The following is a 14222-nucleotide window of genomic DNA, read 5'->3' on the forward strand; positions in this document are numbered from 1 at the left end:
AACTGCATAAATCCATATTGGATCAAGTTGCTAGCACATAGTATAGGCAACAATGTGTAATCTCAAACTAAACCTTTCACTGTTGCCACCGCTTATTTGCATCAAGGTAGCACTGAGGTCTCATTGGACTAGGCATCACACAGATGAAAAAAACCCCAGCCTCTGACCCCTAAATACTCTCAGCCTAAAGCAGGCTGATGCTGCAGAAGCAGCTTAAATCTACCCATGCCAGCCTTAGGTAGCTCAATTCAACAAGCACTGTAGCTGTTATAGGATGGAGCCCAGTATTTTGCCTAATCATTCCAAGATACGCCTATATCAGAAGTAGTTACAGCAATGACAAGATCACACTTGTATGCCATGCCACCAGTCTCTGAGTGATTCTTAACAGTGTGGAAGTCATTTCATGCAGAATATTCCAAACTCCTCAAACTACACCTACAGAGTCTGTAGATCCAGAGATCCTGGGTCTCTAAGGATTTAGATGTAAATTCAGAGCAGTGGGTCTACAGATCCATAGATCTCTGTATTTGTAGTTCTTCTTTTGCAGACCCAGGGAAGGAATCAAAGCAAATTTGCCTCATTTGGGCAGCTTCTCTTTACGTAAGCAAGGGAGGCCTGGAACTTTTATTCAGAAAACCCACTGCCAAGATATTTAGGACATGGAGAAACATCTAAAGCATTAAATAGAGTATAATAAAGCTTAATAAAAGCAACTTTAAAATAACCTAATAATACTCTGAATCATTCCAACAAACTGAGCAAGTCCAGTGATGAAAAGGACAAGGACACAGGATGAAATGAAGTGATAAATATGGAACTGAGGAAAAAGATATCCAAATGCTGAAAGACTTTCTTTGCAATAAATTGTACCTTGATGATGTCCAGACCAGGCTGAGGGTACTCTAGGACTGGAAGTTGTTCATCTATATTCATTAGTCCAATCTCATCTGGATCAGCTCCCTGACTCACTAGATATACCACTTCCTGTAGCAAGCCTGTGCCTGCACAAACCAAACAATGAAAGAGAACAGATTGTATTACAGTTCTTATCTAAACAGAAGCATATGAAGGGAGACCTAGACACAGAAATAATAACTTCCGTCCTTAACAGTCTGCTGTGAACTAAGTCTGTAACTACTGTTTTAACATAGTCTGTCTGCTCCCTTAGTTTTATTTTAAACACATGAAGATCTCCTTTCACGTAGAAGACCTGAGATTTTTCTTCAGTAATAATGTAAATACATTTCTATCTCCCAATCATTTTACCTGTGAATTGCAAAGCATTTTAAAAAAGTTTTTCCCCTGTGAACGTTAGCTAGGCAAAATACTACTATTTCCATTTTAGAAATGAAAAAAAACGAGGCAGAGATCATCCAAGTTCACAAAATGCATTAGCGGCCATACTGGGAGACTGCCAGTGTCCTCTATGCTAAATTGTAGGCAATTCTACTGTTACACAATGATTTGAGAGTCTATTTATACCTCCACATCATGGACTGGATAAACCACTGAAGGCATAAATGCATAGCAAGTTCGTCATAAGCTTTAGTGGCCCCAGTTACGTCCCTCTCTCCAGTCCAAGGACATTTACAAAGCAACCATTAGATATTATAGCCTTAATGACTGCACTTTGGAAAATTAATAGGTATTCCAAATAGCAGTTTGAACAAGGAAACTATTTCAAATGATTTTACCTTCAGGCAGGTACGAAACCCTCAAAACAGGCAAACAAAGGTTCAGAGATATTTGACAGATGCTTGTGAAGAGAAAGGCATGGGCTTTTAGCGAGATGGAGGAACAGAATGAGGAGAGATCAAAGCAAGCTAGCAGGGAAGGGACTCCACAGTTTAGATGACAAGTCACATGGGCATGGGACATCCTGGATACTGCAATAGATAGACCAATTATTTAAGAGTTGTGAGTGGTAAGGAAAATGAGACCAGGATTTATTCTCTCTCCCGTGTTGCCTAAAGGAACGAGTCATTGTTCCAGAACTCTTTACAAAGCCCCAGTCCACCTCAACATCCCATATCCTTGGAAAGATGAGCTGCAAACTCTGAGATCGTGCCTTCATTCTCGTTTTAACTTGAAAATAACTTGCAAGTTGCAAGTAACTTGTTAACAGTCACTAGGTTAATTCATGTTAACTAGCATGACTGTACACACTAACAGGCACATTTTGTACAAATTCTGTATGTTGCTCCAACACAACGAAAACTAGTGTATCATTATTCAGGTTTTTTTTTTAATCTGAGCTAGGAAGAGTTACAAAAAGCTGATGTGCTTTAGAGGCTGGTTAGAATGAACACCGTCTGGATACAACATGAAAGAACACACGCCTCCAAGAACTGCTTTGGAGAGTAAGTACTTTAAGATTCCTCTGTTTTCTGACTGATTGGTGGGTAAATTAAAATGGCTTGGAAAAAAAAAACTTTTACATTATCATCACCCACAGAGACAGCTGTCACAGACTTAATACACACTTGCCCCTGAGGCTGTTCACTCTGCATTTTTAAGTCCAAGCATATATTTTATATATTAAAATTAACATACATACAGTACTTTAGTATGTGTCCTTGTGACTCTGAATGAACAACCCTTGTTCTCATTAAATATTTATTCTGACAGGAGACACCCTGGTTCTCCATGATTTATTTCTGTATTTCCAATTCCACCTGCAAAGAAAAATGCTATTACAGCAACCTTGTTCCATGAAAGGAAAAGGAATAGCTGTATGGGGATAAACAACACAACCAGGACTTTCTAATTTTTCGTTACTCAGCTGCTCTCTAGGCAAAAAGAAGCCATCTCCATGGTGCCTCTGAATACCAAAGCACCACAGGGTTTTAAGGCAGAACTATGCTGAAACTTCAGGAGAGCAGCACATTCCCTACCAGCTCTCCACAAAGTCCACCAGGTAAGTGGGAGGCGACGGGCAGGGAGCACAGCCCCCATGGCCTTACCTAGTTCTTTTTCAGACCCTTGGCCATGCACTAGACTTGGCTTGATTGCTAGCAGATCCATGGAGCACTGCAGAGATAGGAAATTACATATTGATGTAGGAGGCATGGGGAAGAAGGGTTCTGATTCAGAAGGAAGTAGGCCTTTGAAAGCTTAGAAGTCTTTAAATGTGCTTCCATCAAAAACAGTGATTCATTGAAAGAGTAATGCTGTGCACATGGCAGGTACTCAAAGCAGAAAAATAAAAAAATCTCCATCAAGTACAGGTTCTCTGTAACTGCTTTAAATCTGTGAACCTCAGTGCTAATTAGTAGCATGCACATACACAAATTACTGTAGTTATGTATGTAGTGCTGCACATCTTCCAGCATCCTATTCCAATTCACATAGCAAACAGTATTTCTGCAGTATTTCTTCTACAAAGGGGAAGATTGCAAGCTGACAGACGTCTGGCTTCTGCTTATCCAGCAGGTTAGAATTTCTCCTCCCTAAACCTGCAGTAGGGCCACTGATCCTGATTTCTTCCACCCATGAACTCTGTGCTAGTTTTCACTTTTGTCACTCACTACGTTAGCCTGATTATTTTTCCACATTAGCACTCAAGTTATTCTGCTTAGGATTTTCAGAGTCTTAATGCAAATGAAAACCAGAGATTTAACTTTTGAGGGAACTTTTGAGGGTTCTTGTTACCCTTAATCAATTATCATTTATCCCACACACACATTCCCAAGAGCCCCCCAAAATTATCATCAACCTGATATCCTGTTTTAAAAAAAACTGAAACACCACATGCTTATTTGTTTAAAAAAAAGCAACAAAAAACCCCAGAAAGCCAACAAACTAAAAGCCTTTATATATATATATATATATATACACACAACCTCCTCACATCTCTATTAGGATTAAAGACAACTTAAGTTAAATTACAGACATCAGAGCTGAATGTTCTTTTGGTTTAGAAATGGTGGATTAACCTAGAAACAGACAAATGGCAGCCCAAATTCCAGACCTAGCTGCTAGGGCAAGGTTTTCTAGCCCCTGAGAACACCAGCTGGCTGGAAAGCCAAACAAACTGGGGTATTGTACCCATGCCTGTGATGAGAGGCCCAAGCCTAGACTGGGGCTAGCAGAATTTATTAAATTTGCCGCTGTGGGAGGTGAATGCGAGTCTTCTGGTGGAGCCCCTGATTCCTCATCTGTGTATAAGGCATACAGAAATTGGCCATTTAAACAAACTGACTTAAACTGATGTCTGTGGGGATGTGCAAGAACCACTATTTTATGGGTGGAAGGTAGAGTGAATTGCTGAAACTGAGATTTTCAAAGGAGATTATGGGAATAACCTCTGATAATCCTACTCTATCACAAAACTTGGCCAGATCTAAATGTCACAGAAACTTTCTTAGTAAAAGGGAAAATGATGATACTTGTTGGAGAGAAGAAAAAGATGAAGGAAGCCTAAGAAAAAAAAAAAAAAAAGATGCAGAGCTTACCTTTTTACTCCCTAGATTTCTGGCCTGGCTGCCAACAATGATTTATTGTCACTTGAGGGTTACTCACTTTTTAAGTGAAATTAAAGGATTAGGTCACTAAGTGGAAAAGCTAGCATGTAGGCATATGAAGCCAAGGTTTTTCTTGGAGACAATCAGTGGATCTTGTGCATCTCAAGTATTTTCCATCATTTTCTCCTTGTGTTGCTCAATGCATATGCATGTACATGCATACCTCACTTGGGATGGTACAGAAAGAGTAAACAGTCACTGACAAACGGGATTAATCTGTCAGCCTTGGGCATCAGGGACCAGATGCAACATTCATAAGTACCCAGCAATTCTACCCTTCCTTCTTCCAGTTGCGGCAGATCCACATCTCATCCTGGAGGAATACTGCTGGCCCTGCTACCTCTGAGGTCATATTGCCACAAGAGTTGTGGAATTCATTTACGTTTATCCAATTCCAACTAAAAAGGAGCCAGTCACCATCTGAAGAACTTCAGTGCACTGTACCTGAGAAACGCTCTTCCCTGACAAGCTCTTCTGTTATGTCAATACCTCAGGAGAAAACAGTGTGTTCCAGTTTATCTCACAAAATCTGGCAAGAGATAGGATAGGAAACAGCTGTGATAAAAACCTGCAAATTCTAGCAGTAGCTTAGGAGAGCCTTTTAAATTATCTGTGAACCTGCATTTTGCATTTCTGCTCTGCGTAACAGCACGTACAAAAGCAGCCCAGTCACAGCAGTTTGAAAGTCTGCTAGTTGAGCTGTGCTGTCCTTTTCTGTGATGCCTAATCATGCACAGAAATCAGGACTCATTAAGAATCCTACCATGCTTACAGCATCTGCTATGATGACTGGAAACTCTTCGTTTGTACCCTTTTTCATGGCCAATGCCTCAGCAACAACAGCAAAGTCAGTTCACGGCCACACTGATGCTTATCAGTAAATGTAAGTGCTGCAGCAGTAACCAGACAGCATAGCAAGATAGCCAAAACTTTGCAACACCACAGCTACTCCTTTCTGCTTCTTCATTTCTAACGCATGTCATCATGCGTTAGATGACTTTTGATGTCAAACTTGTCTCTGTAGGAGGGAGAAATATTCTTTAGTGCAGCCCTTCTCTGGCTCCTTGCACTACTTTCTGGCCACTGGCACATTCCCATGCAGCCACCGAACCTCAGATTTGTTCAAAGTGAAGTGGCAGATATAAAACCATAAAATTTCCTGTGAAATTTTGCTTCCCTACATGGTGTCTAATGTAGTTTATTTCAGTTTTCTGCCCTCCATATCAGCTAACATGGGACAAACCTGCAGCTCAAGGATGCAAAGGTCTTTGGTATGTTCCTGTTATTCACCCCTTGTTTGGAAACCACATGGAAAAATAAAATAAATACTCATGTTAATACTAACAGTCTTCTAGCACTCTCAATTAGTTGCACTTCATTTGATCTACCAATGCTTGATCAAGTTTCAGCTAATACAATGCAATGGACCCATTATGACTCATAATTTTTTTATAACATTGGTAGATGTAAGTGCTCATTAAAAATGAGGGCTGCTAAAGCTGTCAGATTGGCCTAGCAAGTGCTGTAAAGTGATTCCCCACATAGTTGTTCTAATTGCCTGCAAGCTCCTTCCCCTTTCACCAATTTCAGTGTATATCTCCAGGTAAGCATGACAGATTCATCTTCATGCTAGAATAGTGGAGGGAAAATTAGATTTTTCCATTAGAAGAAAACAATTTCCAAACCATAAAAATATCTCCTTTTGAGGTCTGTATTTTCAAGTTTTCCTACATCTTGGAATTCCAACTGGCTTAAGAATAGGCATTTTCATTATCAGACAGTGATATCAAATCATATCAGTTTAATAATAAAAATAACGTATACACCTTGATACTGTATTTTCCAATTCTTCTGTTGCTAGATGACTCAGGATTCAGAATAAAGGCTGAAATTTTGATGTTATATTGCCAATACTTTTGACTGACGAATTAAATATATATTAGAGGGCCTAATTTTCAGAAAGGCCTGAATACTCATCCTCTAAGATTAATGCCCCTTTTATGTGGCCTACATGCCCCTAAGTTTAATAGTGATCTGTCAAGGGACTCTGTGGAACATGAGGAACCTGAATTCAGATCTTCTGAAACTGATAGCAACAGCTTAAATAAGATTGGATTTAAAACAAGTGTTAACTGCACAGCTTCCAGTAACATTCAGTAAGCAGAGTCTTGGATTTTTAGACTTACTAATCAGTTTATTTTTCCACTTGCAGCTACTGACTTTTAAAAGAAAACCAACAGGCTAATTCTGCTTGTCTTTCACCAGACTTACATCATAGAATGCAGACACAGGTCCATTAGGTCTGACTTGTGTTTTGAGTGTGTTTCACCAGAGGCTGTAAACAGCAAACTATGAAAACCATATTCTATTTAGGACTAAAATGTACTTTCTGTTTGGTAAAAAAGCTGTCACTGAACTGTTTACATACATATACTATCCATAGAATTATTGCTACTAATATATATTGCATAATACAGTATCCTAAAGCACTGCTTTAATGAACTGGTTACAAAACAGTGTTATTTTCAGCTAATGCATTAGTACTATTTTTAAAAAATGGCCTGAGTCCTAATTCTCCCTTACATTAGCACACTAACTACTCAATAGAGGACAGGATGAAAAGTGTAGAATTGACCACAGAGCATCTCAGACTAGGCACCGACTGTTGAGGCATCTCCACTTCCATACAGCAAGGCAGGCAATGCAGTATGTTTCACACATAACACCAACAGAAGCAGCTTGGAGAAAAAGGCCTAGTGACGCTTTTACGCATGCTGGATCCTAAAGCTGGAGCGACACTAGTAAATAAAACACACCAGGGCCTGTTCTCTGGGAGGACATGTGGGACAGCCGAACCCACATCCACAGAGACTGATTTCCCAAAACAAGGCAGCCTCATCCATAGCCTCCTGGGAACAGTCCCTGGCTCCAGCTACCTCCCACACCATGCTGGGGAGCATGCTGTCTGGGAGAGAGCAAAACTGTCAGGGAACATGCTAGCAAGAAAATAGCATGGATGACAGCCTGTTGGAGCCTCTGTCTAGTGTACTAGTGTAGCCACAGTGAAGCAGATAACTGGATTGTCTATGTTGCGTACCTTAGACTTTATAAAACCAGAAGAAAAATAGCTCAAGAGTCACGTACTCCCTAACCATTGCATCTAACCAATGGCTACCCCCATCTGTCCCAGCAGGCAGAGGTCCACAAGGCAAAAACCTCTTGAGGACAGCTGGGGCAAAAAGTGTTTCTCTTCTGTCCCTCTTAATAAGCCACAACATCCTCACATGCACTGCAGCAAGGACTAGGCAAGTAGTGTACTAACAGCTCTAAGAACTAGGAGTCAGGTCCACAGATTGCTCAAAATCTAGGGATCAAAAACAACAAGAAATCACACATTTGTCTTTATTTGCCTTCTGATTGATGAGTCATAATTTGTGTCTTCATGCTTGTCTCCACATCCATGATTTCATCATATCTAGGTGTCCCAGATTTTGTTACAGGTCCTTCACTGACAGCTGATATTGGTTGGTAACTGATATTTCTTGGTATCAGATATTCAAAGGGAAAAGTGTTTTACTCTTCTCTTCAGGCTTTAGCTGGGCTGGTAAAATCTGTTCATGTCTATGGATGCTCATCATGTCTGCACCAGCTGTCATCACCAATGGGGCACTTTGTGTGAAGTTACTCCAATTCACTTAAAATTAAATCATCCAAATTAGCTTAAGGAGTTTCTATTTTTGGCATCAAGTCACCTAGCAATTTTTGCCTGGGACAAACTAGAATGCATCCACACAAAATACTCTGCGGGTGGTTCTTCAAGAGAAACGACAAACAGCAGGCTAAGGACACCAACATCCTGCACTAGCACAGATGCTTTTAAAAGAGGACATCTACCCACACCCTTAGATTATTTCTCTCTTTCAGTTTTTACTCGCCAAACATGCTCCCATGGTATAAGAAAGCACAACACCTATCATCCTAAAACAAAAGAGAAAAAAAATGTATAGTATAACATGTCAGGAACATGTAAATAACAGATAAGCCTGCTTGCTCCCTTACCAACTGTCTGGCAGAATCACATCCCTTTTCACCCTTCAACCTTTTCAACCTATTCAAGGTTGACCAGGTCTGAAGTCAACCCAGTACATTCAGTTCTTACCTTCTTTCCCCAGGCTCCTCGCTTTGATGGACATCCTCACGACCCAATTAAGAGACATCATGCCTTTCATGATAATAGCGCGAGCATGTAGGTTTGTGCAGTCATACCAAAGCGTTGGCCAACAGGACAGTAATTCACAGGGGAAGAGTACTTGTATTGGCTCATCTATGCTACAGGGCAGCTTCTGTCTCAAACATCTGAAAATTATCTGGCAAATTTTGGCCATGTAAACTAACAACGGTACCTCCTCACAGTGATGGGCAAAAGGTATATTAGCAAATTTTCAAATCTTACCTCCTCTCTGGAGCACACATAAGAAGGTACATGCGCTTACCCCAATCTTACCTCAGTTGTATCCTGCCCTTCTGCTTCCTCTGGCAGTCCTACTCTCCCAACCTTTTAGAGCCTGTATCAAAACCATGCCTGAATTGCATCATACATTACCCCAGCAGGAGCTCACAATCTCCAACAAAGTCCCCCCACCGTGTATAACTTCACTTCATTTTCATACGGGTCACACAACACTATACCAAGGAGAACAATGCAGAAGAGAACTCTGCTGTAACGACAAGTCATTGTTTTTTAAAATCACTCTCAAGGACTTCATTATGTCGAAGAGAAGTGCATAGTTGTCCTAGAAATCAGTGGTGCTAAGGGTAACTATATCACTTTCTGTGTTCTGTTCTACAGAGTCGTAATATGGTCTGTGGCTAAATGCAGAGCCTCATAGTGAGCTCTGCCAATTGATATAGGATCAGAAGGCAGGAGACAATAGGGCATCCATATTAGAAATTTGTGTGGAGGTAGTTCTCATACCCTTTGCTGTGAACATGTTCCTCTCCTCATATGGTAAGTGCATTTCAGAAGACATCTGTCACTATTTAAAATGCGATTTTATGCCTCAGTTTCAAACCCTTCCAGGAAATTTGTTAGGCAAAACCTGCCTACACATTAATGTGTATTTGCATATATTAGGTGGTTAAATTGCAAGAAGGCAGCACACCAATAGTATAATGTGAAACCATTGCAGATAAGAGTTACACATGTAAAAAAAAAAAAAGCAGCACATTTTTGTTTCAGAATTTCAAGAAATATTGTTTACCATTTATTCATGAAACTACACAGCCTGTTTAGTCAGCTATTGGTTGTCTAAGGTCAGGGAGTAAAGCATTTTATCTCAAACAGAATCCTCCTCATATTATAGCTGCCCTAAGCAAAACCATTCCTGCAAGGTACCTATGCCCCCACTCATATTTAGCACACAGTCATTCCCTCTGTCTGCTGAATGCAAACTACAGCCATTTCTATTCTATTCCTATTGCTGCTCTTCAGAATTAGAAATGGAAATAGATCTAATTGGGAGTACAAAAGAGGATCAGCCAATCTATATCACCATGGGTTTTCTCAGTATTGCAGCAAAATCCTTGAAGAGAACACACTATTTCTGATACAAAACACTGGTGTTCCAATAGAAGGACTGACATTGATCATTATTAATGTGCACTTCAGCTCAATCCAATTTTCGCAATGCCTGTAGCTGTTCTGTGCTACTTTGGCAATCCTGATCAGCAGTAAACAGGCTTTGAACTGGATGGTTAACCTAGGTTTATGACTGCCTTGCATCAACAGGACACTGCAAAGCAGCCAACGCACTGCCAAATCTGGACTGCTGCACGTATAGTCAGTGTGTGTCTTCTGAACATGATTCTCATCTCACCTGCTTCACACTTGTCTCATTTTCTTGCCTTAGATGAATTTATTACTCATGCAGTGAATGGCTAATTCAGCACCATTGTCTATATCCCATACAGTGATCTAATGTCATTATATTTCATCTAGAACTTGCAGCCTTATAAAGGATGATGGCCTTCACATCCTGCACTATAAACAGCAGGTGGGTAAAAGCACATGAAAAAAAGCAGCACTGATGGGACAATACAGGGGTAGTTCCTTCCCCCCAGCATAGGGTGTATGAATCCCTACTGTAACCAACAAGAGAAAAGTCTTCATTTAATAAAAGACTGCATAATAAGAATGAAAAATGATGTGCGCTTAATCTAATTCAGTCCAAAGTTCAAGCATTTTGCTTCCTTTCATTAATATCTTCAGTATGAAAGATGAACATTAACATGAAATGAGAATGACTGGCTGTTGGGTTTGGCTGATTTACATCATCTTCTAATTCTTTAGTCTTCGAGGTCATTATCATCTAATCCAGTTAACAGTGATTTCACATGTCCAGATTACACTTTTTACACAGGGTAAAACTTTTTTTTTTTTTTTCCCTGAGCCTGCATTCAAAAAGCAAGTTGCTTGAGTTTTGCACTACTTCACAGCAGGGAAGCAATTATCCTACATTTGCAAAAGACCCAGCGAAGCCTATTAGGTAGCTGGAGAACTCTTCCTCTTCTGAACCATGTGTTCTGTCTCTAGTAACATCTCTCCACTAGTTTGATAAAAGGCTCATGAGAGAAACACTGCTAGCTAGATAACAAACAAGTTCTCCTTAACAGATTTTTCTTCTCCACCTTTATTTCCTGTTCAAGGCATGTAAGAACCTATTCAATTCTACTACCACTGAAATCAAGTAAAATGCATTAGTGGCAAACTTAACACTGTCTTCAATTACTTATTATTTGATGTTTTTATTTATCATTTCTTTGCCTAGCAGTATTTAAGACTGAGTCAATACCAGAAGGTATTTTGAGCTATACATAAATAAAACAAGATGGATCCATCTCAAAAGGACTTTCAAAGCACAGGAAATGAGTGGCCCTAACCACCAGAAGCACTTGTCTACAGGTGTTACCTTCTGCACCTGAGTGGTCCTCAACGGAGCAAGTTTAGGCAGCAGAGTATTTACTCTTCTAATTGGTGGAAGGTCCATGACTTCAGTCACCAAGAGCATGAAATCAGATTCAAATATGGAGCCTGTATGTCAGTCCCTAAAAGGACAGCTCACAAAACGTATCTCCATCACCCAATGCAGTTTGCTGTTCCCTTTCTGTTTCCGTAAGAAGTCCATTCTCTCTGGCCAGTTGGTATTAGAACTGATGCACATTCATATCGTATTAAAACAGAACAATATCTGAGCTTTAATAATTACTTAAGATAGAGGAACCAAGTAACTGTGATGTTATTGTAAAAGAGAAACCAAGTAACTGTGATGTTATTGTAAAAGAGAAAAGAAGTTAAATACCATATTCTGATTTGAAAGACATTAACTTGTTCATCCACATCCATGAAACTAACAGATGTTTCCTATCATTCCATGACACAGGGAAGAGCTTGTAAGCGTGCATAACATTGCCTCAAAAAACAGAGGTCAAAGGAAAAGAATCCCAAATGTATTTTGTGTAAAAATCTCTATTTTTAAGCCAACCTCATGATTTCTTGAGGCATGCTTCTGGGCCAGTAACATTTCCATTCATTCTTTAAATGAAAATGGATTAAGCTCAAGGCACCAAAATGCCGCATAGAGAATAGGACTATAAATCCAGAAGAGCAGAATCTAGCTCTTTTGCAACTGCAAAACTGTTGTTACAAAAAAATGCCAACAAAACTCTTGGGAGGAGGAGTTCCATATGAGAACACCGGAAATTAAGGCAAGTCAACTGAGTTAACACACAAACATCCATGTGGATGCTCGCGTTCCCTGAGGAGCCTTAGCTACAATGGCGCAAGGCCACCTCAGACTTGCTATTACCAGGGTAAACCTCTGCAATACACCTCAGCTGCCTCCTGTCACTGTGTCTGACAGCTCCCAGCCTAGAAACTCCCAGAGCTTGGGCACATCCTTGGGCAACCTTTCAGTCTGATTCTCCTTTCATTTATGACTCCACAAATCAGGACTGACTGTCAGAAATGTTGGACCTATGCATATCTGGGTAGGTGGGAAGAATTGGATTCCTTGTGCTTAGGCTTATCTGCAGAGGCCACCAGTACATGTTAGCTAGTTAGGCAGCAAGCCAGGGCACTGAGAAATTACAACTTACCAAGCCATAATGGAGGTATGCTTGCAGGCAGGTAACAGAGGACATAGGCACAGTGATTCCCTGACATAATACTCAATCGACATAGCTCTGTGCAGACCTGTCACCTACTCACCGATTGCTATGGCATGTAAGTGCAGATATGTTAGCTGGTTAGATGTCCACAGACTGCAGGACACCCCTGCAAGCATAGGTCATATGTAGCCACATAACCTTAGTCAAGCAATAATACTCTTTAAATTGAATAATAAGAGTATTATTGTGCAGTACAATAATGCTTAAAGAACCAGAAACCAAATCTTACCAGTAAATATAACCTCACTGCCAAGAGATTTTTATAGTCTGCAGAAAGCATGAAGGGTAGGATTGCGCAAGACAAACAAAGCAAGATTTCACACAAGGCATAGTCATTTGGTACATTTTCTTTATGGCGTATTTCTTAAATCAAGACATTTTGCCAGCATGTTTTTATAACATGGTCCCACAGACAGCTAAGGCTGATTGGAAGGTGAAGGGGAAGAAACAAGAGGGCAGAGATAAGAAATCCTTAAAGCAATTTCGCAGCCAGAGAAAAGCTACATGTGTCTACGTGCCCAATGGTTCAAGCCTCCCTTTGCCTAACTCTTGAGTTTTGAGCGCCGAGTCTGATCAAAGAATATTCTAGATGCTGATGAGCAGAAGTCTTATTAATTTTAGTGGAGAATCAGACAAACAAGAAAAGTGAGGTTTACATTGTATCCTCTTTATCTGGTTCACAGCCCAGCAGCTGTGACTGTCACTGCTGTAATGGTCAATGGATCGAACAACTGTTTCCCCATAACAGAAGAAAACCCTGGGACACACAGTGTCCCTGGCATGGAAAGATTAACAGGGATTACAGTACAAGGGAAATAGGCCATGGAAGAATGCAGACAGAGCCCCCGACATGTGGCAGAGAAAGGGGAAGGACAGAGTGATGAACAGAGCTCCTCCCATCAGCCAAGGAAGGGACTAGGGTACACCGGTGTCCCAGCAAGAGGAGGTGTTGGATTCAGGAGTGCTGGAAATAGAAGAGGATAAAAGAGTGGTATGCATGCAGTGGGAAAGGCATGCAGAGCAGGAGACAGAAAACCCACAATCCGTGCAATGCACTTTACCAACACATGCAACGAGAAGCATGACCTTCTTCTGTATATACAGTATCTTTTAAGCAAATAAAATAATGGACAATTCAATTTAACTTTCTCTGGTTGATTTCATATAACACTGGAGGTAAGTGTTAAAGAATCTGAAAGAGAACTCAAGGAACATACACACAAGAAAGCTGTCCTTGAACTGATCCGCAAATTCACTGCTGGCACTTCATCAAGCCAAATGCCTAGAGTCACCCATCATATTCTCTACAAGCTAATGGGTAGTTATAAAAATCCAGTGCTGCAAGGAAAGTTCAAAATGCTATCTATAAAAAACCCCACCTCCAGACAGGTAAAGGCCATATCCAGAATTTGCTCTTCTGTCTGGCACTAAACGAAAACGTTCTCATGAACTGGGCAAGTATCAGCTTCA

General features: G+C 40.4%; 1 protein-coding gene across 2 annotated transcripts in view; it reads right to left on the reverse strand.

The window, feature by feature from the left end:
• SULT4A1 (sulfotransferase family 4A member 1) overlaps window positions 1–14222 on the reverse strand; it is a 30563-nt gene that overhangs the window by 12209 nt on the left and 4132 nt on the right. For both annotated transcript variants that reach the window (XM_052789636.1, XM_052789637.1), the window contains exon 2: window positions 874–1004. In XM_052789636.1, coding sequence (XP_052645596.1) covers window positions 874–1004 — 131 coding nt within the window. The remainder of the gene's footprint in view (window positions 1–873; window positions 1005–14222) is intronic.

This window comes from Harpia harpyja, chromosome 6, assembly GCF_026419915.1.
Source record: "Harpia harpyja isolate bHarHar1 chromosome 6, bHarHar1 primary haplotype, whole genome shotgun sequence".
NCBI classification, from domain to species: Eukaryota; Metazoa; Chordata; class Aves; order Accipitriformes; family Accipitridae; genus Harpia; species Harpia harpyja.